The 26568-nt window shown below is 34.0% G+C and overlaps 1 protein-coding gene across 2 annotated transcripts in view; it reads left to right on the forward strand.

Moving 5' to 3' along the window:
• CUL4B (cullin 4B) overlaps window positions 1–16178 on the forward strand; it is a 30244-nt gene extending 14066 nt beyond the window's left edge. The window contains exons 7-21 of one of the 2 annotated variants that reach the window (XM_032476122.1): window positions 65–227; window positions 377–466; window positions 749–831; window positions 1458–1525; window positions 2515–2633; window positions 3387–3579; window positions 4658–4762; window positions 5257–5367; window positions 5802–5893; window positions 6999–7106; window positions 7973–8086; window positions 8805–8910; window positions 10014–10186; window positions 11868–12020; window positions 13908–16178. In XM_032476122.1, the coding sequence (XP_032332013.1) occupies window positions 65–227; window positions 377–466; window positions 749–831; window positions 1458–1525; window positions 2515–2633; window positions 3387–3579; window positions 4658–4762; window positions 5257–5367; window positions 5802–5893; window positions 6999–7106; window positions 7973–8086; window positions 8805–8910; window positions 10014–10186; window positions 11868–12020; window positions 13908–14003 (1774 nt within the window). In that variant the 3' untranslated portion in view covers window positions 14004–16178. The remainder of the gene's footprint in view (window positions 1–64; window positions 228–376; window positions 467–748; window positions 832–1457; window positions 1526–2514; window positions 2634–3386; window positions 3580–4657; window positions 4763–5256; window positions 5368–5801; window positions 5894–6998; window positions 7107–7972; window positions 8087–8804; window positions 8911–10013; window positions 10187–11867; window positions 12021–13907) is intronic. The other variant, XM_032476123.1, reaches the window with a different exon arrangement.
• The last annotated feature ends 10390 nt before the right edge of the window (window positions 16179–26568 follow it).

Genomic DNA, 26568 nt, shown 5'->3' on the forward strand with positions numbered 1-26568 from the left:
AAGCCTCTCCTGAAGTGGTATTGTTGTCAATTAATTTAGATTATATATATTTTTTTTATTTTAGGGACATGGGACTGGAGTTATTTAGGGCTCATATTATAAGTGATCAGAAAGTCCAGAATAAGACAATTGATGGCATTCTTCTTTTGATTGAGAGGGAAAGGAATGGTGAAGCAATTGATAGAAGTTTACTCCGAAGCCTTTTAAGCATGCTCTCTGATTTGCAAGTAAGTTAACTGCTTCACTTACTACAGAGCAAATTGCTATCCGTAGTTTGATGTTCAAAAACCAAATTCATAGTGCTGTTCACATAGAGGACATTCAATAAATACTTATTGAATAAATGAACTCCTTTATTTTGTTAACCTCCTCCCAGATTTATCAGGATTCTTTTGAACAACGATTTTTGGAAGAAACTAACCGACTCTACGCAGCCGAAGGCCAAAAATTAATGCAGGAAAGAGAGGTATGTAAAAATCATGATTAATAAATCCGCTGTGTCGCACAATAGACCCTACTTTATAGAACATAAGCCGCCCTTTGTGTTTATCTTCCCAACATCATGCTGCTTTTCTCTCACTTAGGTGTTCCTTTCTTTTCTCTCTTCTTAAAGGCCAGAATTCTGGATCATAAACTCTACCTATAATTTTACACATTTGACAGGGCTGCTCCCAGGATCTTTTGGACTTAATATTATCTGAATGATTTATGGGGAGGAAAACAATAATATAAAAAACTATCTTTGTAGGTTCCTGAATATCTTCATCACGTTAACAAACGTCTAGAAGAAGAAGCAGACAGACTTATTACTTACCTAGATCAGACCACCCAGTAAGTATTACATGCTAAGCCTAGTAGCTTTAACCTGTGTTATTGAGTCACCTAAGGCACTTTAGGCAACCCCAAACATGTTAGTAACTATTTTCAGGTGTGACTTGAGATTTTTTAACAATCGTTTTCATAGTGCAAGCTTTGAGTTGTTAGTTTCCCTAGTTAATTAGATTTAATCAAGGATTTGATTATTAGTATGTGTATGTGTTTAAGACATAATTAAAAATAGTATTACAAGCTGATGTGATCTTTGAAATCTTCGGGCCAATTAAAATTCAGTCAGTGTTCATAGGAGAAAGTATTTCTGTGCTTTCCTAAATACTACCAACCAAGGAGTTCATGTAAGCAGCATAGATACTTTCCTAATAAAAGCAGAGAAATTTGGGAATAGCCAGTCACGGCAAGATTGTGGAACTATTAATTTCATGTAAGAAAATTCTGAAATATACAATGTTTTCCTTCTTCTAGGTGTAAAGTAGAGAAACAATGAGCATCAATAAATTTATACATAGGATAGGAGTACTGAAATGAACATAAAATGAGCTATTTGATTTTTTTCCCCAGGAGAGGCTTTAAATTTTCAGAGAAGTCAAATGTCAGCAATTCTAAATTTTTTTTCCTTGTAGGAAGTCATTAATTGCTACTGTAGAAAAACAACTTCTAGGTGAACACTTAACAGCAATTCTTCAGAAAGGTAATTGACAATTTATAAATAAGAGATTGCTTTTAAAATGGTCTCAACAAACAAGTAGAAAATTTTTTGAAGATTACTCTTTTAAAAGTCTGATAACATGTGGCTGCATTTCTGAGGATGGACACAATCCTTTTTACCTGTTCATCACAGTAAACTTTCAGGAGGTGCCTCTTTCCTTAGCTTAAAGATACAGGAAGTGAGAGGAGAGGAGTCTAGCAACTCCAGTAAAGAAACAGAATTCTGGAGTTTTTATTTAATTTGTAAGACTACAGTAATAGAGAAGGGCATTCCGTTTTGTCTTTCCTTATTACTGTGTTTTTATTACTTAACACAGTCCTTATTTACTTACTGTGTTACTATTAAGGTGTTTTTGTTCCTAGCATATAAAACCAAGCATTTCTATTAATCCTAAGTGATCTATCAGTATACCCTGAATTTTACTTTGACAGCGCCACAAGTAGGCAAAAGTACTTCTCTCCAGCCATCTTTCCTTCTCTATAAAATGTTTTAGAACTTTAATGTAGTTACACTGTTACTTCATTCTGAAAATCAGATGCTTTAGAATTTCATTTAAACTTGGCCTATTGATTCATGGTTTTTGATACACCACAGGCCATATCTAATACTTTGAAATATAGCTGTATACACTAATGTAAATATAATACAGCTATTGCAGCACATATGAGGTATTTATAATTTAGTGTATTTATGTAAACCAGTTTATATAAATTGGTTTATACATGTGATCCACCATGCTAAATGATATAAACTGTTATCCAATTATTTTTATATAAACTGAAGTTTCCTGTATTTACTTTTTACTTGGAAAAGTGATTGTCTCTTGGGTTTAATTCAAAGCAAGTCTGTATTAAAATTCACAGACTAGTAGTCATAGTTCATACCAGTGTCAGTAATAATTTAACTTAATTTTAATTAAAATACCTGATTTTTTTGTTCACTTTTCTAATACCAAATGTTTCAAAATTCAGGTTTAAATAACCTCCTTGATGAAAACCGAATTCAAGATTTATCTCTCCTGTATCAGCTCTTCAGTAGAGTTCGAGGTGGTGTTCAGGTTCTCTTGCAACAGTGGATTGAGTACATTAAGGTATTAGCAGTTAACCAGTTTTTTTTTTTCTCATAGCTAATAATCTGTATACCCACAGTATATATCAGCCAGCATTTTTTACTTATTAGATCCAATTTTTTTTTAAGTAATGGGAGTTTTGAGAGCAGTCAACCTGAGAATGACAGCTGTATGGCAAATTAGCAATAAAATAGTTACCTTCTTGAAGTCTGATGTGATTTCCAACTCTAATACTTACAGCAGTGAATGTGGGAAAAGGAAGAGGGCTTTTTCTGGTTCCAGATTTCTTTCTTTCAACCTTACACTGAACCCAGATTGTCATTTTTAAAAAATTCAAAGCTGGGGGAGGTTATAGCTCAGGTAGTAGAGCACATACTTAGCATGCACAAGGTCCTGAGTTCAATCCCCAGTACCTCCTCCAAGAATGAATGAATGAATAAATAAATAAACCTAATTACCTCTCCCCTCCCAAAAATAAAGAAAAAAATTTCAAAGCTGACTTCTTTTAAAATAGGGAAAAGACCCAAGAGACTTTTATAATAATACCCTGTTTTGATATTGTGAACCCAGTGGCCATTCCTTATTTTGTGAATATAACTGAATGGTATCAGTCTGGATGTTTTATCACTTTATTTTTTTCTTGACTTCAAAATCAGCTTCATTTTTATTTTTTGAGATTTTAAAATATATGTACCTACCTAAAATATGATTTGGGGGTTGTTTTCATTGTAGATAATTCAATTCTAGTGAAAAGTGGTAATTTTTGTTTTTTAGGCATTTGGTAGCACTATTGTAATTAATCCTGAAAAGGATAAAACCATGGTTCAAGAATTGCTGGATTTTAAAGATAAGGTTGACCATATAATTGATATCTGTTTTCTGAAGAATGAAAAATTTATCAACGCCATGAAAGAAGCATTTGAGACATTCATTAACAAAAGACCAAACAAACCTGCTGAACTTATAGGTATTTTCCCAGTCCTTTTCCTGGTTATTTAATGTTCTTCTTTGATTCATAAAATTTCATTTAATCTGAAATTTTGACAGGGCTGTAGTATATTAACACCTCATTTATTTGGAGTTGCTTAGCTGGTGGTTTCTAAGAACCTGGAGGCAAGGAATAAGTCCTTCAAGCTAAAGTCTCAAAGCCCACATGTCAAACATAATTTCTTTTTCTTTGTAAGACAGTACACTGGAGCCTATTTACTTTTATTTATAATCTTGATAGCTATTTTACAAGCCTATAGTAATTTAGAGGTGGAGCAGGGTGCTATTTCTAGAGGCCCCACACATAGGGCTACAGGAGAAGATAGCACAAAATTACAGGTGCCAGTGGGAAAGGAATGTCCAGGATAAAAATAAACCTAATAATCTGGGCCAATTTAAAGTAAATAGTGTGGTATACTGCAGCGCTTGTCAGTTTTTCCCATCCAGGTACCCCTTAATGTCAGAGGAGAAGCTACCTGAGAAATACCTTTGCCAAAAGGATGATATTTTGTTTGTCTACTATTTAGCCTTTAAATTTTTGCAAATTTTGCCTCTTACTCTGTGACGTATCTGGTTTGTTTTCATGTAAAAGTGATGTTTAAGATTGCTTTACCATCAGTGTAAAATGGACACCCCAGAAATGTGCCATGTCTTTCAGTGGCTTTGATGGCCCTAGCACAGGGCTGTATACACCACCCCGCAGGGTACTCATACCGCATTTTAATAAGCATCAGTATGGTGGAAAGTACATTACATCTGGAGCCAGAAGACTTGGGTTTGAATTGAGGCTCTGGTATTTTTTTAAACATTTTTTTATTGAGTTATAGTCATTTTACAATGTTGTGTCAAATTCCAGTGTAGGGAGGCTCTGGTATTTATTATCTCTAACGTTGAACAAGATACTTGATCTCCCTAACTTTGGAGACTTAAAAAAATGCATGTATACATGTGAAGCATTGAAAAACTCAGTATATCATTCTTCTGGTTGGGTGTGTATAGTGACCAGTACCTCATGGATACCCATGATCACTAAACAACAAACTTTCCCTCCATTTTAGCTAAGTATGTAGATTCAAAGCTTCGCGCAGGCAACAAAGAAGCTACAGATGAAGAACTTGAGAAAATGTTAGATAAGATTATGATCATATTTAGATTTATCTATGGTATGTATTCTTGTTTTAATATTTTTCTTTTAAAACAAAACACTCAACAGAGAAACTATCAAGTATAATCAATCTGGAAAGTATATTTATTTGGGATTTAGATATTTAAAATTCTATTGTATTCCTTGCATTTAATTTATTGGGGTACTTTAGGAATGTTACCTAATTGTTTTGTGCTTTAACTTTTCCACTCTTAAGAGCCTTGAATTTTGCTACTTGTTTTAATCTCTAGAATATTGACACTAAAGCTACCAGTCAACTAAAGCTTTTCTAAAGAAAAGTTAATGTGATCTTAATTCTTTACAGCAAAGAACTTTTGAAGTGTCTGGCACAAAAATCTACCTCTAATATTTCGTGCATTTAGTAAACTTGGATAAAATGTATGAATTTAAATAACTTGGAGTAATGGTACGATTTATCAAGCACTTTGAAGCAATTTTGTTAGAACCTTTTATTGGAATATTATGAGAGCTGTATTTTGTTATTTAACATAGGCAAGGATGTTTTTGAGGCCTTCTATAAGAAAGATTTAGCCAAGCGCCTGTTAGTTGGGAAGAGTGCATCTGTAGATGCTGAAAAATCAATGCTCTCCAAACTTAAACATGGTATGTTTGTTGTTCTTTCTGTTCCTTTTCCTTGATTTATAAGGGAAAATGTTAGCTTAATTTTACTCTTTCAGTCTTCGTAAGTTTGTATGATGGAAACGTAAATTGAGTAATAAGTTCATGAGGTTTCCAACCTATACATATCCAGAGCTGTTGCGATTTTTCTAAAAATAAAGCATTAAGTTCTTGTTTTTATTATTTGTGTAAAAATTTCCCATAAATCTTATGCCTAAATAGTAGATAAGGTTATTACAGGATTAAAGATTTGACTCTGAATTAGTAGGGTATACACTTTGGGGTAAGGATTTTTTTTCTTATATATAGTTACAGATCATATTTCATGCTAAAGTAAGTTTTAGGTTTCATGTTTTCAATCCTAAATTCTTTGTTTTTACCACTTTAAAATACTGTAAACGTACAAACATCTTTAATAGAATGTGGAGCTGCTTTCACCAGCAAACTTGAAGGAATGTTTAAAGACATGGAACTTTCTAAAGACATCATGATTCAATTCAAACAGGTAAAAGTGAGTTAAACTCTTACTTAATTCCTCAAACTTAAATGTATTTAGTTATCTCCTTGCTGTGGTTTGTACTGAAGAGGATAAATAGAAACATGTATTTGTTGTAAGTGCTTCATAGCAACTTAGATGATATTCACAGTAGAGAAAAAAAAATCACCAATGAAATGTAAGTATATTTGACCTACTTCAAAATTTGTTCTCAGTATACACCCAAGATAACACAAAAATAGAAATAAAATGTATTGAACAGAAGTCAGGACAAGAAAATCTGTAGCTAGTGAGAACAGGGCTTCCAGCATCTAATCAGTTGGTGAGTTGCATGTTCAAAACCGGTAATGGAGAGGGAGGAGAGGTGATACAGTGGTTGCATAAGGCCTTTGGGGACATTGGGAATTAAAAGCTAGATGCTTGGTTTTGCAGATGTGGGTAGAAGGTGGTTTTGAAATATTTAAGAGCATAGGTAGTAGTTGGTAGCAAATTAGATTTTCCTTTCTCAGGGTTTTAGTAATGACTTTGTTACCACTGTATTGCTATGGTGGGAAATGAGAGTAGAAGACTCAAAAGAAATATCAGGGTCAGTAGGATCATGGATCCTGTAGTAGCTGCAGAATAGGGTTTATCTGCTTTGCCCTTTCCCCCTTTTCCCTTCCCCACTTCAGGTTGCCCCTTGCAAACAGGCAGTGGAGCAAGTGAAAAACTGGAGACTTGGGTTGGCTGGTGGGGTGAGGAATGGGGGTTGCTGCCAGGTGTTCCAGGCCACATAGTGGTCTCCAAAGGTGGGGACTGCAAGTGGTATGGGGGAAAGAATGGAAAAGAAATCTTGTAACAGCAGTCATATGTGAGAAATTATTTAAGTTATTAATACTTCTAACAAGGTCATGTGATCCTTGTGTGCCATTGTAGCAGAATATTAACTAGTGTACTTTTCTAGTGCATTTCATATAGGCTTCATTTATAGTCCTTTTAATAGTTGTCTTTTATCTTAAAGATGGTCAGAATTCGCATGTAATTCTGTAATAGGGAACTTCTTGAATGGTTCGTTATTATGGCGTGAAATGTATGCACTTCTATTTTTAAGATCTCAGTGAGTGTGTTGATCTTATTATAGTATATGCAGAACCAGAATGTACCTGGGAATATTGAATTAACTGTGAATATCCTGACAATGGGTTATTGGCCAACATATGTGCCTATGGAAGTCCACTTACCACCAGAGGTAAGAATTGCTGTTTAGGACTTGAGTTATAAGCATAGAAATACATGACACTTCTATTTTGCTTGTCATTGAAAAATATGTGCTTTTAAAAAGTTTGTGTCACTGAGCGCACCAGTACCAAATATCAACTGTTTTTAGTATTTTTTTCTTTTATTTATATTACTCTCGTACTCATATCATTAGAACATACTTAAGGATGCCAAGTTTCTGGGTTCAGGGCCAGTTTCCTTGATTCAGTTCTCCAGACTGTACCCATCACTGTGTCCAGCTCTCAGAAATTCTTGCCCATATATCACCTGGGGACGTTGGATTGCTGAGCAATGAGTTCTTGAGTAAATCCATCCTAACTCATGGGGAAATGTCTTAGCTCAGGACTGAAGCTTAGAAAAGGGGTTAAGGCTAGAGAGAGAGATTGAGAGTCCTCCATGAAAGTGATCATGGAAGCCGAGGGAGCAGATCTCCCTCATTAAGAGGGGGAATGTGGAAACAGGAAGAACAGGCTGAGGCAGAACTTTGGAAAAGGCTCACGTACGGAAGGTGGTAGAAAGAGGAACCTGTGAAGGAAACCAGTTAAGAAGCAGTAGTGAGATAAAGGAACCAGCATGGTGCAGAGGCCCAAAAGACATTGGAGGTGAATGTTTCAAAATAGGGGATGATTAATAGTTGGAGACAGATCAAAGAATATAAAGAGTGATTTATACCATTAGATTTGGTAGTTATTACCTTATATCAAAGTGTGATCAGCAGACTTGCTGGGTGTAGACTTAAAAACTTCCAGAAATTTTTACATACAAGGCAAATATAAAAAGTGGTGAATGTGATATTGGATACAGAGCTTAAATAAAGCTTTATTTTATTTACTGTAGATGGTAAAACTTCAGGAGATTTTCAAGACATTTTACCTAGGCAAACATAGTGGCAGAAAACTTCAGTGGCAGTCAACCCTAGGGCACTGTGTGCTAAAGGCAGAATTTAAAGAGGTAAGTGGATGTTCCCCAAACCTAGTTTTCACCTTCATCTTTGATATTGAGCTCATCCCCTTAACTTGAAGGTTTAAGTTGTTATATAAATTTATCCTAAGTGTCTGCATGGCATAATGATAGCTTGTCACAGCTTTGTGTAAATTATAAGAATGGTCTTTTCCACAGTTGACTTGGCCTTCTTGCAAAACCAAAACCAGTAACCCTTTTCTCTCACCCTTTCCCCACCTGTGGATGCAGAATTTACTGCCACTTCTTCATAGGAAACTTCTTTTCTTGTTGTTGGGAGCTAGAGAATAGAGTGGATGTTAAGGGGAACAGTTCTCATATCTAATTTCAAAAAATTCCTGTAGCTTTTAATGACTAATCTGAATCAAACAAGTCAAAAATGCATTGAAATAGTGATTTTTTTTGCTACTCATGATAAGTATCTGTAATGACACATAAGGCTGTTATTAATTTTATTACTTTGTTGTTCTGTTTTCATTTAAAGCTTAAAAAAAAGACCTGTAGAAAGGTCACCCAATCCTTCCTCCTGTTTTAGGTAGGATCACACCTAAACCCTACACTGAACATACTAGCTTTTCTGGATAATGCTAATCTGTGTTTCTAAATCCACTAATTGAAAAATGCTTTTCCTGTAAGAGATTATTTGTTTGATTAATTTTCATGTGTTTCTAAAAAAAAATGATGGCTAAACACTTTGTTTCTCCAACAGGGTAAAAAAGAACTCCAGGTCTCTCTTTTTCAAACACTGGTGCTGCTAATGTTTAATGAGGGAGAGGAATTCAGTTTAGAAGAGATCAAGCAGGCTACTGGAATAGGTTTGTTGAATCAGTTGATTAACAAGCACTATTCGGTGTCCACTGTGTGCACTCCACTACCTTAAGAGCTCTAGGGACTATAAAGGAATAATCTTTCTCCTCAGCACTCAATATAGCCATGGGGAAAGGGAGAAATGACACTTGAAATCATTTCACAACCAATAAGAACTAATCTGTGGTGCTGATGGAGTATGTTAGTTCAGTGAAGCAAGTGCACTGTGGACTGGCGCAGATGGGAAAACCTTCATGAAGGGAGGTGGGGCTTGAGCTGGGCCTTCAAATTTTAGTTAGGGAGAAGGCATATGTTGCCAGGGGAAATACTGTGAGAAAAGGCATGGAGGAAGGAATGAGCACAGCGTGGGCAAGAGTCATGAAAAGTTTAACTGCAGTGTAGAATAGTGAGATACAAAGTTAGATAGGGAAGATATGGAGAGCCTTACAAATCTAGCAAATGAAACCTACATTGTAGGGACCCAAGTGTGTGAGATAATAGAAGTGACTTATTTGGGCAACTTACCTAAAATCAGAAACTAGTAGGGCAGCTTGGAGGATGAAGAGATTCCAATCTAGAAGCCAGTGGGATAATTCAGGCATAAAGTGATAAGGGGCTTAGCCTAGAGTGAGGCCAATGAGAAGAGAGATGAGGCATCTCTAAGGAAGCAACTATTAGTTACAAGGAAGATGGAGAGGGAAGAGTTAAGAGATGATTCCAGGATTTCTCACCAGAGTAGGTTGGTAGCTTCATGACTAACCATTGGAAAGAAGACACAGTTTTATGGGGAAGATGATAAATAAAATGTTGGACATACTGGAGCTGATGACAGTAAAACAGCCAGGCAGGGGTATTCTTTAAATGTGGGACTGGGAAAATGTGAGCTGTCATTTCTGAAGATGTGGTGGTTATACACACGGAATAATTGAAGCCTTTAGAAGATGACCAGGAAAAAAGGCATTGGATAGGACAAAGAGGATTGTTCATGACCTTGGTGGGGAAAAGGAAGAAGTTTTAATAGAGGGATGGAGTGGAAGCTATGTTGAGGTTGAATGTAGCTGTTCCTGTTGATAAGCTAGTGACAAATAACAAGTCACTGTTTCTTTTTCAGAGGATGGAGAGTTAAGGAGAACACTGCAGTCATTGGCCTGTGGCAAAGCTAGAGTTCTGGCGAAAAATCCAAAGGGTAAAGATATCGAAGATGGTGATAAGTTCATTTGTAATGATGATTTCAAGCACAAACTTTTCAGGATAAAGATCAATCAAATCCAGATGAAAGAAACGGTATTTCTTTTGCATTCTTCTCATCCTAATATATTTGAATTATATGTGTTCATGATAAAAATTTGTAAAGAAGACTTTAGCTTATAATACTACCACTAACGTTAACATTATCTGTGCCTATATCTAGCTCAGTGTATTTCAGTATTTGATTTTGCAGGTTTTTGTGGGGAGTTACACACAGTTGGGCCTGATACTCAGCATAGCTTTATATTCTGCTTTTTTTTAACATTAAATCTTTAGAATTTTTCCATGCCATTAAACATCTTTATAAAATGGCAGATGGCCACATACTATTCCTTTACATGGCTATAATAATTTAGTGAACCAATGACCATTGTTGGGCAGTTAAATTCATAACTTTTTAGTATTGTAAATAAAACAGCAAGAAACATCTCTGTACCTGAATCTTAATCTCTCTGATCCTTCCCTTATGAATTTATCATGGAAGTAGATCTTTTGGTTTAAGGAGTATGAACACTTATTTAAGAGTCCTAATACAGTATGCCGTAGTGTGTTCCAGAGAGACTGGACCAATTTACACTGTCTAGCAGCATGAGTGCCTGTCTTACTGTGCCCTCACCAGCGCTAAAGACTGTATTTTCTTTTTTTCAATCTTTGCCAACTTGCTTGGTGAAAAGTTGGAATGATTTAGTTAGTATTTCTTCGATTAACAGTGAGTATTTTGTTTTTGCCATTTGAATTTGTAAGAGACTTTTATTAAGGAAACCAGCAACTGCAGCATTTCCTGAAACCAGTTGGTTTCAATTCCAACAAGATTTAATACAGTACTTGAGGTCAAGTTTTAATGTGGGATAGAGGTCAGGATCGCACTAAGTTCCTGTCTTGTTCACATTCACATCAAAGGCGTGGCATTCCCTTAGAAGATTACTGTGTCCTTTCAAAACGTGTGCTGTCTCAGAAAGAAACTGACTGCAAAAAGCCCAAACTGTTCTTTTAATTTATGTGCTAGAGAGGAATATTCTTGCTTTACCATTAAAATGGGTTAACTGACTTCTAAACACCTAAATTTCTGTTAGTCTTGAACAAATATAAGCACTAACTGTGCATTTCTGATTTTATATATTAACAAAATTTTTAAAAAGATTTTAAGTTTAACTCTAGTTAGCTTACTAGTTAGTACCATACTTTGAGTCAGAGGTCAAGAGTCGATCACTTTTTTTTAAAAAATTTTTTACTTTTTCCCCCTAACAGAAGCACTGGGGATTGAACCCAGGACCTCGTGCATGCCAAGCATGCATGCTACCACTGAGCTATACCCCTTAACCCCGCCCCCCACAAGTCGATTACTTTTAAAGATAAACTAATGTCACACAGAAATCTGGTCAGTAACCTCTTGTGGCACATTTAGATTATAAGAAATGAGTAAAAGAGAATGATAAATTCTGCATCAGCTGTCTATTTCTAGAAAAGCAACTCTCAGAGATATTTTTCTGTTAACTAATATTGGCGTTACTTCATTGGTACAGGGCAATATAATTAAGACAGAAAGGAGTTATGTTTGTAGGGTTTTTTTTTAAATCACTGTATTTATAAAGTAGGTTCCTTTTGATAGTTCATCATATTTAAAGCATTAACTGTCATGTCCCTAAAATGTACAGTTTGTGTAAGTAATCAAGTTTCACTTCAGGTACAGTTCCTAAGTTTAAAACTTTTTTGTTAGGTTGAAGAACAAGCAAGCACTACAGAAAGAGTGTTTCAAGACAGACAGTATCAAATTGATGCTGCAATTGTTCGAATTATGAAGATGAGAAAGACACTTAGCCACAATCTTCTTGTTTCGGAAGTGTACAACCAGTTGAAATTTCCAGTAAAGGTAGGTACTTCTGTATTTTCTTACTGAGCTTGTTATATATAAAAATTACATTGAACTTTTTATGTATAAAAATTAGATTTTTCAGACAGGAATCTTACAAACGTAGACTAAAGCCTCAAGACATTTGGAGGGACAGAAGTTTTCATTTCTCATGCTCATATATATGATTCTAAAAAAACCTTTGTTGGCATATGTGGGCAGCTGAGACAGAAGGGGAAAACAATTTATACAAGCTCTTATACCTGAAAGTTTAGCTGGAAAGCTTAGTTGCCCAGTGACTCTTTGAAATTTTCAAGTTCATTCACTTTAATTTTTTTTAGCATCTTTGTTATTTTTGTTATTTTTTTCTTCTTGAAATACCTTGCTATTTGACAAATTTGGTTATTTTAATTAAGTCAAATCTTCTGTTTAGTTAGCTTGTGTTAAGTGTCCATTAAAACCTCTATACAGATGACTAGTCATCATTAGGCATCTTTTTTAAAGCTTAGCAGTAGTTCTGGGAGACTGAAATTAGTCATCACATGGACACATTTCAATATAAATGCCCAGTAATAAAGAGGCTTAGATAATGTGGTGTTGTACTGGGCTGTATCTCATGTTTTAGAAGATTCCCAAACCCTTGTAATGATCAGCACTTGATAGAGTTTGTATAGACTCGACTGTTAGGGTTCTCGTGAGCTTTGGGCCTAGGTAAGTCATTTCGCCTTTTTCAGCTTGCTTCCTCTTTTATAAAATGGAGATGATAATAGTACTTACCTCGTGGGATTACTGTCAAGCTTAAATGAGGTAATATATGTAAAAAGCTTAGCACTGAGCCTAACACAGCATTAGTTGCTAATGCTAGTCAGGTGGTAGGCTCTCTCCTGCAAACCTAGTACCGCTTCCTCATTACCGCACCCTCACCCTCGTGCTCTGCCTAGCAGTTATTTCGCCTCCAGCCACAGAGGTCACTGACGTTAGCTAGGGAAGTTAGAAGATCACTGTAATAAATATTGTGCTCATATTCTAGGTCTTTCACCACAGTTAAGAGAAAGTCATTTTGATTATCAAACCTTGGTTAAATTATGGCTGAAATTTTGGCTGCCCTATCAGACTGCTTTCCCTCTTTACCCTTCTTGATCAAGTAGCCACTTTACACAGTCCGAAAAACTATTAGTGAGCAAGATGATATTCTTTTTATAGACTAGGTACAAAAGACAGTGGAATTTTGTTACCCAGGAGCTAAGAATGCCATCATGAGAACAAGCTATAAGCTTTCTCAATGATTTTTCAACAAGTAGGATTCAAAAATTCAAATCATTTATAGCAGGTAACAGTAAAATCTTACATTAAAGCTGAAATATGAAGATCTGAATTCTGAGGTGATATTTCACTTATCAAAACATTTGTTGTTGATTTCCATACTACATTTTTTGTTTAATTTACAAAAGTGCAACCTGACTTTGAGAACCAGCTTTTGTCAAAGTTTAGGGTCTACTTATCTTTTCAAGCTATCTTGGCAAAACTAAATAGCCTTCTGTTTCCCTAAACTATATTGTATTCCTCCTGTGAAGTTATGATAGTGTTGGTCTTTTGTATTTGTGCAGAGAATAGCTGGTGCTTAGAAGATCTCTTTAAACAGAAAATTAATAGAAAATATTGTATAACAATATGACAAGGTGTGACAGTATATGTATAGTATAAAAACATTTGTTAACCTAGTTTATTTTCATTAAACTTTCCTTTTTAAAAAAACTGAGATTTTAAAAATAAAAATTAAAAAATATTAGGGAGATCAAATACATTAAATCAGTGAGCCAAAATTGTTGGGGTTTTTTTAGGGTGTTGTTAAATGGGTTTGAGCCAGCAGTTATGAGCTTTGCACTGAAAATTTGCCTTCCCTTACAGCCTGCTGATCTTAAGAAGAGAATAGAATCCTTAATTGACCGGGACTACATGGAAAGAGATAAAGAAAATCCAAACCAGTACAATTATATTGCATAAAATGTTGGCCTTGGAGCATTTGATGTCATATGCAGTAGCCAGTGAATTAACTAACCTGTTATTATTTGACTTCTTTTATACTACCAATGACCAAATGAAGCAGTGTAATGGAACTAGTTGAGTGACTTTTCAGTGGTTAACATGCCCATTTAAAGAGTACTTACCTTTAAAAAGAATGATGTTGAACTCTTTGCATGTTATTTAGTATGATGTGCAGAAAACTCTTAAGAAAGTACCTGGTCTTCATGATTCCTGTTTGGAAATGGGGAAGAGGTCCCTCTGGCTATTCAAAAAGGAGGAGGGGGGTTCTTATACACCATTAATTATGAAGCAAAAGGTTTATTTGCTTAAAATGTCATTTAAAGATACTTAAACTGCATGCAGACTTTATTTACTGTACAGAGTTCTGGATGTATTTATCAAATAGAAAAACCACCCTGGACTTGGTTGTTCACCTGTTTTGTGATTTCTCTTGAAAAGAAAAATAAGTTGTCATAGCTATTGATATTTTACTAAGTAATGATCTGTTACACTGAAAGGGATGTTTTTTAAAAATTTATTTGGAAACAAGTTTTCAAGTAGAGGGACAGTTGCTTACATAATCTCTTGTATACACATATCCTAGAATGTTCCACTTATGACTGTGGGATATGTGTATATGGCTCAGCCCTGAGTTTACTGTGCTGATTAACAGGTACTTATAAAAATAGCTGAAATAGAAAATTGCTGATCAGTTGTACTAGAAAAACATGGTAGGAGAGAAAAATCCAACTCTTTCTTCATGTTAAAAGTGAATACAATATGAACATCGCAAAAGAGACCAAAACCCACATGTTTCGTAACTTTTTACAAGAGCAAAAATTCATAAACTAGTTTTCAACTTCTTTAGACTCTAAGGTTGTTTGGACAGTTTCGTCTTTAACTTGGACCAATTGTCGATCGTTGCAGGCTTCCTGGGATTTAGCATTCCTATTTTCTCTACCAAAGTTTTTTTTGGAAGTGCCCCAACTCTCATTTTTGTTGGCAAATAAGCCTTTCCTATCATCCTTATTTTTACCTCCTAAAGCCCTGGATAGAACTAGATCCTCCCTCCTTTTCCCCACAGACCCCCTAGTTGGGAATTTCAAATTCTGTATTATGCTGATCGTATTCCTTTCAAAATTGCTTGAAGATAAGAGTTCTCATAGCTACTGGACATCTACTTTTCAAGGGAATGTCCTAGGACTGACTATTCACATACATAGAAAATAGAAAAAGTACTGTTTTTCAAATTAATAATATGAGTAAAAGGCTTCTCTTTACCATCAGTGGGTTTTTTTGTGTGTTTTCGTTTCTGGGATTTTGTTTTGCTTCCTTGTTTTTTTTTTTTTTTTTCCCTTGAAGCTTTGAAGGAAATTGATCTTGAAGGAGAAGCAGAAAATTTTGTTTTGATTGTTTTTTTAAATCAGCTGCTTTAATGCTCTTTGCAACAGTGTATTTCCTTGACCATTTGGAGCCATTAGGAAGAATATCTAGGTCCTGACCCTCAACTGAGGAGACTTCTGGCTCTTCTGTTTGCTGTTGTTTTCTTGAGTTCTGAAAGACCCATGACCAGCTTTTTTTTTTAAGTTGCCTGTTTTCTCTCTAATTGCATCAACTTGCACACTGTTGTCTAACAATATGTGGTATTTAGAATGCCTTCCTAATTATTTTTGAGCAGCCATTGCCTAAATATTTTTTAGCTCCTCCCTGATTTCCTTACATGAACTTACTTGACAAGGAAATGCGGCTCTTTTGTTTGCCCTTTCTTCATGCTGGACCATCTATGTCAGTGTTTTAACTCATCCCTGATGGTCTCTGAGATGTAGACTGTTCCACCAGACTCAATAGTTACTCTTAAGGAATTTATAGGTAGAATTGGTCCTATTAGGAGATTCTTAATGTCATCTTCATTATCTTGAAAGCTGGTCCCTTCCCTGAGGCTCTTAATTTTTTGAAAACTTGATGCTATTTCAGCTGAAAAAATTGTCAAGACTTAAACAAGTTGAGGAGAGCTGTTTGAGCAATTGAAAAGTAATCGCAAACAGCATTGGATAATTGTGACTTTTAGTTCTGTATCAGTTGAATTTTTGTGCTCTTTTTCCCTGTGTATGTGGTGGTTCTATTTTTCTCCAATAAAACTTTTATTTAAAAAAAGTTTCTGGAGATCTTTAAAATTCAAATATTGTAAGAAAGTTATAAAGCTTACAGAATTTAAAATCTTCCTAATGATTTCTTTAATGAATTCACAGTTGTCAATTTTGTTATTTTTAAAATTTCTCTTTAATTTTTGTGGTGGTTTGATGATAATGCTATAGGAGTGTGGAGGGGAGGATATAGTAAAGGATGAGTAAAATTCCCAGGAATCCTCAAGGTGAGTATTCTTAAATGTCGTATTTTAGAAAAATCAAGCACAAGTATAAACACTGTTACATCGAAGTCCTCAAAGTCAAATAGTTTCATAAAGTCAGCATGAAATTTGTCTAGATTGAAGTTGCGGGGAGAATAAAAGATTAAATGAATACTCTTTGTTTTGTTATGACACTTGATCTGCCTTTTCTTTTAATGTGAGTTCTGGACCATATACTCTCATAGTCAAGATGTTCCCCATGAACCTTAACAAACAAGAAATCAAGAAGCTTTTTTGGACCTAGTTCTTGAGTCTGCTGTATGGTCTTAACGTGGTATCTAGCCATACTCTTGAAATTCTTACACATGTGCATACAATTCAGGAAATAAATTTGTTCTATTTAGTATCTGTGTCTCAAGATTTTCAGTTTGTTTTTAAATCTTAGTATCCATAAATCTTTTTACATTACCTATTTTTTGTTTTAATGACCATTCTGTTTAGTGCTGTGAGTAGCAGAAGTGTTACAAACATGTTGTGTTCTCTCATCTACATAAAATTGCCAAAACAAATTGTTCGTTAAAAAGCAGTTCTAATGGGAATTTGCATAGCTATGCTTTATATGGTATCCTTGCTAATGCTTCATTTATCAATATTTTTCAGTTTCCAACAAAAAAATTGCTTTACATTTGAATAGTGAAGAGATTTACTTACTTGGAAACACTTGGTTCAAATTTAACACTTTGTTTACTTATATTTTTCTTTTTTATTAAAAGTATTTCTTTTTTGAACAGACACATAATATACTTTAACAATCCTTAGAATATATGTCTAGCATAGTAAAAAAAAATTAACCTTTTGTAGAACCTTTTTTATTTGATACAAGATGTGCTGCAGAGACACATTAGAACTTAATAATTTTGCAAGCTACAGATCTTCCACCTATCCTTTAATTCTTGTAATGAAATCTTTGAAGACTTTTTCTTTAAAACTTTGTTGTAAATTATACATAAAATTTACCATTGTAACTATTTTAAAGTGTACAATCCAGTGATGTTTAGTACGTTGGCCATTTTGTGCAACCATCACCATTCTCTATTCCAGAACATTTTCATCATCCTGAAAGGAAACCCTGACCCATTAAGTGGTCAATCCCCATTCCCCTCCACCGAGACTCTGGTAAACACCAATCTACCTTCTGTGTCTATGGATTTGCCTAGTCTGGATATTTCATATCAATGGAATCATACAATATGTGTCCTTTTATGTCTGGTGTCTTTCACTTAGCATGATGTTTTCAAGTTTCATCCATGATGTAGCATGTATCAGTATTTCATTCCATTTTATAGCTGAATAGTGTGTGTGTGTGTGTGTGTGTGTGTGTACACACCACATTCTTTTTATTCATTCAGTTGTACGTTTGGTTCTTTCCTCCTTTTGGCAATTGTGTATGGTGCTGCTCCTAAGATTTGTGTACAAATGCCTGTTCAAGTCCCCATCTTCAGATCTTCTGAGTATGTATACTCAGGAATGAAATTGCTGGATTATATGGTAATTCTGTGCTTAACTTGCCGAGGAATCACCAAACTTTGCTATAGCAGCTGTATCGTTTTACATTCTCAGCAGTAGTATACAAGGGCTCCATTTCTCCAAACCCTCATTAACACTTGTTATTTTCTGGGGGTTTTTCTGTTGTTATTGTTGTTTTTTGTTATAGCCACCCTAGTAGCTGTGAAGTGGTTTTTAAATTGCATTTCCTTAATGACTAATGATGTTGAGCATCTTTTTGTGTACTTATTGGCCGTTTGTACATTTTCTTTGGAGAATTATCCAAGTCGTTTGGCCATTTTTAAAAAATGAATTGTTTGTGTTTTAGTTATTGTAAGAGTTCTTTATATATAGGGATACTAGACCCCTATAAGATAAAATGGTTTACCAATGTTTTCTCCTATGAGTTGTCTTTTCACTCACTTGATAGTGTCTTTTGATGTACAGAAGCTTTTAATTTCAGTGGAGTTCAATTAATCTGTTTTTTCTTTTATTGCTTTGCCTTTATTGTCATAGCTGAGAAACCATTGCCAAATCCAAAGTTCATGATGATTAACCCTATGTTTTCTTGTAAAAGTTTATAGTTTTATTCCTTACATGTAGGTCTTTGGTCTCACCTGACTTTATTTTTGTATATGGTATTAGACAGGGGTCCGGCTTCACTCTTCCGCATGTGGATAGCCAGTTGTCCTAGCACCATTTGTTGACGTGACTGTTCTTTCCCTCACTGAATGGTCTTGTAACCCTTGTCGAAAATCAAATGACCATAGCTCTGTGGATTTATTTCTGGACTCTGGATTCTATTCTATTGATCTATATATTGATGGTTATTCCAGTACTACACTTTTTATTACTATAGCTTTTTAATAGGTTTTGAAATCAGGAAGTGTTAATCCTCCACTTCCTTTTCAAGACTGTTGTAGCTATTCAGATCCTTTGCTGTACGGTATAAATTTTAGGGTCAGCTTTTCTATTTCTGCAAAAAGGGCCATTGGGATTTTGATAGGGATTGCATTGAATATATAGATCTATTTAGGAGTATTATTACCATCTTAAAATACTATTCTCTAGTCATGAATACAAGATATCTTTCCTCTTTTTAAAAACTATTTGTTTTAGGTCTTTAAAAATGTTATTTCAGTAATATTTTGTACTTTTTACTGTGCAAGTCTTGAATCTCCCTGGTTAAATATATTCTTATGTATTTTGTTCTTTTTGATGCTATTTTCAGTTTTCTTAATTTACTTTTCATATTGTTCATTGCTAGCATATAGTTTTTGCACATTCATCTTGTACCTTGCAACTTTGCTGAATTTGTTAGCTCTAATATATTTTTATGAATTTTAAGGATTTTCTACATATAGCATCTTTGTTGTCTACAGAGATAGTTTCACTTCTTCCTTTCCAGTTTGGGTGTGTTTTTATATTCCTTTTTCTAGCCTAATTTTTCTGACTGAAGCTTCCAGTACAGTGTTGAATATAAGGGACTAAAGCAGGCATCCTTGTTTCATTTTCTCATCTTAGGAGGAGAGTTTTCAGTCTTTCACCATGAAGTGTGTTAGCTGTGGGTGTTTAATAAATGCTTTTTATCATGTTGAGGTAGTTTCCTTCTATGCGTAGTTTTATAAGTGTTTCTATCATTAAAGAATGTTGCACTTTATCAAATGCTTTTTCTGCATCAATTGAGATAACCATATGGGTTTTTTCCTTCATAAATTGGTGAATTACATTGATTGGTTTTCATATGTTGAACTACCCTTGCATTCCTGTCATTAATCTCACTTGGTCATGGTGTATAATCTTTTCATATGCTGTTGGATTTGGTTAGCTAGTATTTTATGGAGGATTTTGCATCTATATTCATAAGGGATATTGAGCTGTAGTATTCTTTTATCTTTTTTGGCTTTTGGTATCAGGGTAATGTTGGCCACATAGAATGAATTATGAAGTGTTTCTTCATGTTCTGTTTTTTGGAAGACTTTGAGAAGGATTGGTTTTAATTCTAATTTAAATATTTAATAGAATTCACCAAGGAAGCTATTTGGTCCTGGGCTTTCTTTTATGGGGATGTTTTGTTTTGTTTTGTTTTGTTGAAGTATAGTCAGTTTACATTACAATGTTGTGTCAGTTTCTGGTGTACAGCGTAATAGTTCAATCATACATATATTTGTTTTCATGTTCTTTTTCATTATAGATTACTACAAGATATTGAATATAGTTCCCTGTGCTATACAGAAGAAACTTGTTTATCTATGGGGATGTTTTTGATTATTGATTCAATCTCTTCCAGTTTTTTTCAGATTTTCTATTTCTTGTTGAGTCAATTTTAGTATTTTGTTTGTTTCTAGGTATTTGTCATTTTCATCTTGGTTATCTAATTTGTTGGTGTACAATATGCTTATAGTTTTCTCTTATCCTTTTTATTTCTGTATTGTTGGTAGTAATGTCCTACTTTCATTTTTCATTTTAGTAACTTGAGTCTGCTCTTTAGCTAAATGCTTCTCAATCTTGTTGATCTTTTCAAAGAACCAACTTTTGAGTTTGTTGCTTTTCTCTTTTGTTTTTCTGTTCTCTTATTTCATTTATTTCTACTCTAATCTTCTTTACTCCCCTATGCTGGCTCTGGGTTTAGTTCTTTTTCTGGTTCCTTAAGGTGTAAAGTTAGCTTATTGATTTGAAATCTTTCTTTAGTATAAGCATTTACAGCTATAAATTTCCCTCTGGGCACTGCTTTCACCACATCCCATAGGTTTTGGTATGTTTTTGTTTTCAATTTTGGTATGTTTTTGTTTTCATTCATCTCAAAGTATTTTCTAATTTCCACTGTGACTTCTTTGACCCGTTGGTCAAGAGTGTTTAATTTCCACATATTGTGAAATTTTCAATTTTCTTCTGTTACTGGTTTCTAGTTTCATCTCATTATGGTCAAAGATACTGTATATGATTTTAGTCTCTTTAATTTGTTGAGACTTGTGGTGTTACATATGATTTATCCTGGAGACTGTTCCAGGTAGACTTGAAGAATGTGTATTCTGGTGGTTGAGTAGACTGTTATCTCTATATATGTTTACTAAGACAAGTAGGCTTATAGTGTTAAGATCTCATGTTTCCTTATTGATCTTTTGTCTTGTTCTATCCATTATTGAAAGTGGGGGTATTGAAGTCTCAGACTGTTATTGTGTAACTATTTCTTCACTTCTGTCAATTTTTGCTTCATATATTTTGGGACTCTTGTTAAGTGTGTATAAATATGTGATTATTGTATCTTCTTGGTGGATTGGCCCTTAATACATATCCTTGTTCTTCGTCTCATTATAATAATAGTTTTCTACTTAAAATTCTATTTTGATAGTAGTAGAGCCATCCCAGCTCTCTCTTGGTTACTATTTGCATGCAATATCTTTGTCTGTTCTTTCTCTTTCAACCTATTTGTGTCTTGGGCTCTAAAGTTAGTCTCTTATAGACAACCTATAGTAGATAAAGGGTTTTTTTTAACCCATGCTTCCAATCTCTGCCTGTTTAAATTGGGCAGTGTAATCCATTTACATTTAAATTAATTACTGATAAGGAAGAACTTTCCATTTTGCTATTTGTTTTGCTATATATCTTTTTTGATTCTCAGCACCTTTATTACTGCTGCTTTTTCTGTTTGTTTTTGTAGTATACCATTTTGATTCCCTTCTCATTCTTTTTTTCTGTATATCATTTAGTTATTTTCTTAGTGATTACCCTGAGGATTGCAATTGACATCTTAAATTTACAACAAACTAGTATAAATTAATATCAATTTAGCTTCAGTAGTATACAAAAACTGCTCCTATATACCTCTGCCACTCCTTTATGTAGTTTTTGCCACAAATTACATGTTTATACATTGTGTGCTCATTAACACAGAGCTAAAATCTTTCCTGCTTTTTAATCAATCTTAAAATAGCCAGTGAGGCATTAAGTTGAAAGTAATTATCAGAGTGAGTTGTTTTTAGGTATTCAGCTGTTTTGTGTTGATTATAAGTCCCTGCTATGCATGAAAGTATTTTCTTGTTCATTACTGTATATCAGAAGTTATTTTTAGTGGGGAGGGGGTAATCAGAAGTTACTTTTGAAAACATTTTGCAGGCAGTAAGAAAGTTCATATTAAGTACAAAGACAGGTATTCTATTGCAGATTTATTTAAATCATTGGTGTGCTAATCTTGTGAAAACATTTAAAAAGATAATTAGTTGTCTGAAAATTCTTCACAATGATTAACATATCTAAAAAGACAGTATTGAATTTGCTAGATTTTTTAAAGACAGGTACACACACCAAAAAAAAAAAAAAAAAGCAAAGGGAAGTTATCTTAGACCTACTTGATGAATGAGGCTTCTGTCTTAAAATGCTTGTTGCAATACAAGCTGTGGAGTTGGCATCCTTCAGAGATTTGTTTCCAATTACTCTGAGTTAAGGAGCTCTGATTTTGAGGCAGAAAGTTACTGCACATTTTCCTCTTTGATCAGATTTTCAAAAATACTAAGTTCTTAAGGTACTTTATGATTTGTAAAATATTTAGGAATATCAAGTGTCCTGCTTAACATGTTTTTTTTTTTGCATTTAATTAAGAGGAAATTAGATATAAGTAAAGTCAGATGTTTTAACCAAAGACAGTAGCATAAGACCCTCAGGGCTCTTTAAGTGCATGGTGCCTATTTTAGCTTTCTCATCCTACTCTTATGTAGGCAGTAAAAACCAGAGGGTCACCTTCTTCACAATTGAAGTGAACTAGAAAAGGTGATTGTTCCAGACTAGTATGAATAATTCCTACATACAACAGATCATTAGGTTCATCATCCAAGAATGTGTATTTTGGAGATACCAGATTCTATTATAATACTAGGATATTCTATTCATTTAATTTCTTTCTTTTTTTTAACTTTTTTTTATTGATTTATAATCATTTTACAATGTTGTGTCAAATTCTAATTTATCATTCCAAAGCAGACCGTTATTAAAATGCTTTCTAGAAGAAAGGAATGGGATGCAAGAAGCAATGGTGACCAAAAATTTGTTGCAACATTAATAGCTCTAAATTAGCATTGACTAAAAGTTTAAAATGGCTAATTTTGTTGGAGGAAGTATAAATATGATTGGCACTAAAATACTAAACAAGCTAACATGGAAGATGGAAAGAGTTTGCGATTTAAAAAAATATTAAGGTCTTTGGTTTTTTCAGGTTGAAGGTAGTAACTTTGGACTCTTAAGTATGCAATATTAAAATTTAAGAATACCTTAGAAATCCTACTTCTAAGTTACCCAAGAGGAATGAAAACTATGTTCACAGAAAAGACTATCTGTAAATATTTGTAGTTTATTTATAGTTGCTTGAAACAACTTGAAAACTTGAAGGAACCAAAATGTTCTTCAACTGGTGAGTGGATAACCGATGATTGGTACGTTTATGCAGTGGAATTCTACTACTCAGCAATATAAAGGAATGAACTTACAACTTTTAACAACATGAATAAATCTCCAATGCATCATGCTAAGTAAAAGAAGCCACAATCAAAAGGCTAAATACAGTATAATTCCATTCACATTATGCAAAAGGCAAAACTAGGAATGGAAAACATTAATGATGAATTCGGGTTGATGTAGGGGGAGGATCTGTCTACAAAGGGATAAGAGAGAACTTTGGGGGATGATGGAACTACTATATCTTAATTGTAGTTACACTATGCATTGTCAAAACCAAAATATGAACTTTATGTAAATTAAAATTTTAGAAAATATCTTAAGGGTGACCCTTAAGGAGTAGAAATAGAATATATAACAGCCAAACCAGTAGAAGGGAGAAATGTAATCAATCAAGTAGGGAAATGGGGGTTGGGGAAAGTTTACAAAAAGCAGTTAATGCAAAGCCCAGAATAATATGGTAGAGATAGTTCCAATATAACCAAAAGTCCATAAAAAAATCAGAAAGACAAACGAGAGTGAGAGAAGATATTCACAGTGCATTTAACCCCCACAAGATCAGCATTCAGAACATGTTTTCTAAGTCAAAAACAGACAATTCAAAAATAAGCAAAGAACATGAATAGGCATTTCACACAACAGGAGACACAAATGGCCAACAAATTTAGAAGATCAGTCTGTATAATCAGGGGAATGCAAAATAAAAAGTAAGGTATTATTTCACATCAGATTGACAAAAATGGAAAAGTCTCAGCACTAGATCCTGGTGGTATCGTGGAGCAATGTAAACTAATCTATGGTAGGGATACAACTACTTTGAAATGTTATATGGTGACATTTTATAAAGTCAAAGGTGCCCACATCTGATGACTGAGAAATTCTAATCTTACATATATATCCTAGAGAAATTCTCACACTATATACAAAGAAATTTACAAGAATGTTTATTTCTATATCATCTGTAATTGGAAAAAAAAATTGAACAGACTGTGTTTGACAGCACAATGGTTGATACATTAAAAAATATATAAAAGTTTATATTTAAACATTGTAACAAATGTGTACAATAAATTTATAAGTTATATTTATAAATATGTTGTATAACAGTTAAAAATGAATTAGTACTATATCAACACAGATCTCTAAATGGCAAAAAATTCAAGGTGCAAGAGGATACACATCCAGTATGATACATTTTATATACAATTTTTACAATTAAAAGTAAATACTTAAAATTTCTTATTTAAAATTTTAAAATATAAACAATGCTTTGTAATGTTTAATGGCACATATATACACATACACACTTGAAGTAGTAAAATTTTAAAATTGTCTTAAAATCATAAACACCACACCAGGATAGTGATGATCTCTCAGGGAGGAGGGAAGAGAATAAGGTCAAGGGAGGGGTACGGGGAAATTGAACTCTATCTGTAGTATTTTATGAAAATGTGCAAACCCTATGCTCAAACAGTTACACCCCCACACTGGAGAAACTCATTCCCTGTGCACTAGAAGACTTGTACATGGATATTCATAGCAGCAGTTTTCAACCAAGTTTGTTAACTAGGTTCTTTGAATGTTCTATATTGTTATTAATGTTTTGTCTGTTTAATTTTAACCTATCAATAACCGAGGACGGTGCATTACAATCTCCCATCTTTTATCATTATATAGTCACCCTCTAAATCCCTAAAAATATATTTTAAATTCTATTTTGTCTTACATTAATGTAATTAGTATATGTTTTTGTCTTTTGTCTAGTATTTGCTTGGTATATCTCTTCCTTGCTTAACTGTCAGCCTTTTCTTATATTTTTATATTTTAAGTGTGTCTCTTCCATATTAGGTGGATTTTCCCTCCCCCCCCCCCAGTCTGACAATTTCTGTCCATTTTTTTCCACAATATACTTTTTTATTGAGGTATAGATGAAGACAAGTTCTGTCCTTTAACTGTAAGATTATATCCATTTGCACGTACTTTGGTCACATTTATTGGTATTTGTTTCTAACATCTTACTGGTTGCTCTCTATCTCTTCTAATTTTGTTTGCCTTTTCTCCTTTCTCAACTTTAAAAATATATATTGAGTTTTATTTTGTTTTTTATTCCATTTTCTTCACTACTTATTTGGAAATTATATATTCTATTTCTATTCTTTTACTGATTACCCTTGATATGTTACCATATATGCTTAACAAAGTCTAAAAATAATATCTAAATTCTCCTCCCAATTAATATAAAAACGTTATAGTACTTTAATACTGATCACCTCTTTGACACAACATTGTAAAATGACTATAACTCAATAAAAAAAGTTAAATACTGATCACCTCTCTCCCAACTTACACAATATTGTCCAGTGTTTTAGTTTTGTCTTCTTTTTTAAAATGAACACCACAAATTAAAACATTAGGGTAGAGGGTGTAGCTCAGTGGTAGAGCCTATGATTAGCATGCACAAGTCCCTAGGTTCAATCCCCAGTGCCTCCATAAACAAACAAACAAACTTACTTTGAAAAAAAAATAAAACGTTAGTCTTTGCTCAAACACCACCTTCTCAATGAAGCTTACCATAGCCATTCTATTTAAAATTCAACTTGCCCACCAACCCCAACACACACATTATCGATTCCACACTCACCCTTTTTCCTTTTTAATGTATCATTTGTTACCTTTTACATACTATGCAATTTACTTGTTAGCTATACTTATGGCATATTGTCTGTTTACTCCACTAGTGTAGAATTTAAGCTCGATTATGGCAGAGACCTTTCTTTTGTTCATTGATGTATCTCAAACCTTTGATAAGTTTCTAGCCATAGTAAGTGCATTAGTTTCTTGTAGCTATTGTAACAAATTACCACAAATGTAGCAGCTTAAAACAGCAGAAATTAATTCTCTCACAGTTCCAGAGGCCGGAAGTCGGAAATCAGCTTCACTGGGCTGAAATCAAGGTGTTGGCAGTGCCATATTCCCTCTAGAGCTGCATTCCTTGGCTCGTGTCCCCTTCTCCATTTTAAAAGCCAGTATAATAACACTTTTCTTCTCTGACTCTGTTTCTATCACATGGCTTTCTTCTGTCTATCTCCCTTTGACCCTCTCCTATAAGGACACTTGTTATGGCATTCTGGGACCACCCAGATAATCCCCAAATAACCAAATCTCAAAATCCTTAATCACACATGCAAAAACTCCTTTTACAAA

This window comes from Camelus ferus, chromosome X (assembly GCF_009834535.1).
Source record: "Camelus ferus isolate YT-003-E chromosome X, BCGSAC_Cfer_1.0, whole genome shotgun sequence".
Lineage (NCBI taxonomy): Eukaryota > Metazoa > Chordata > Mammalia > Artiodactyla > Camelidae > Camelus > Camelus ferus.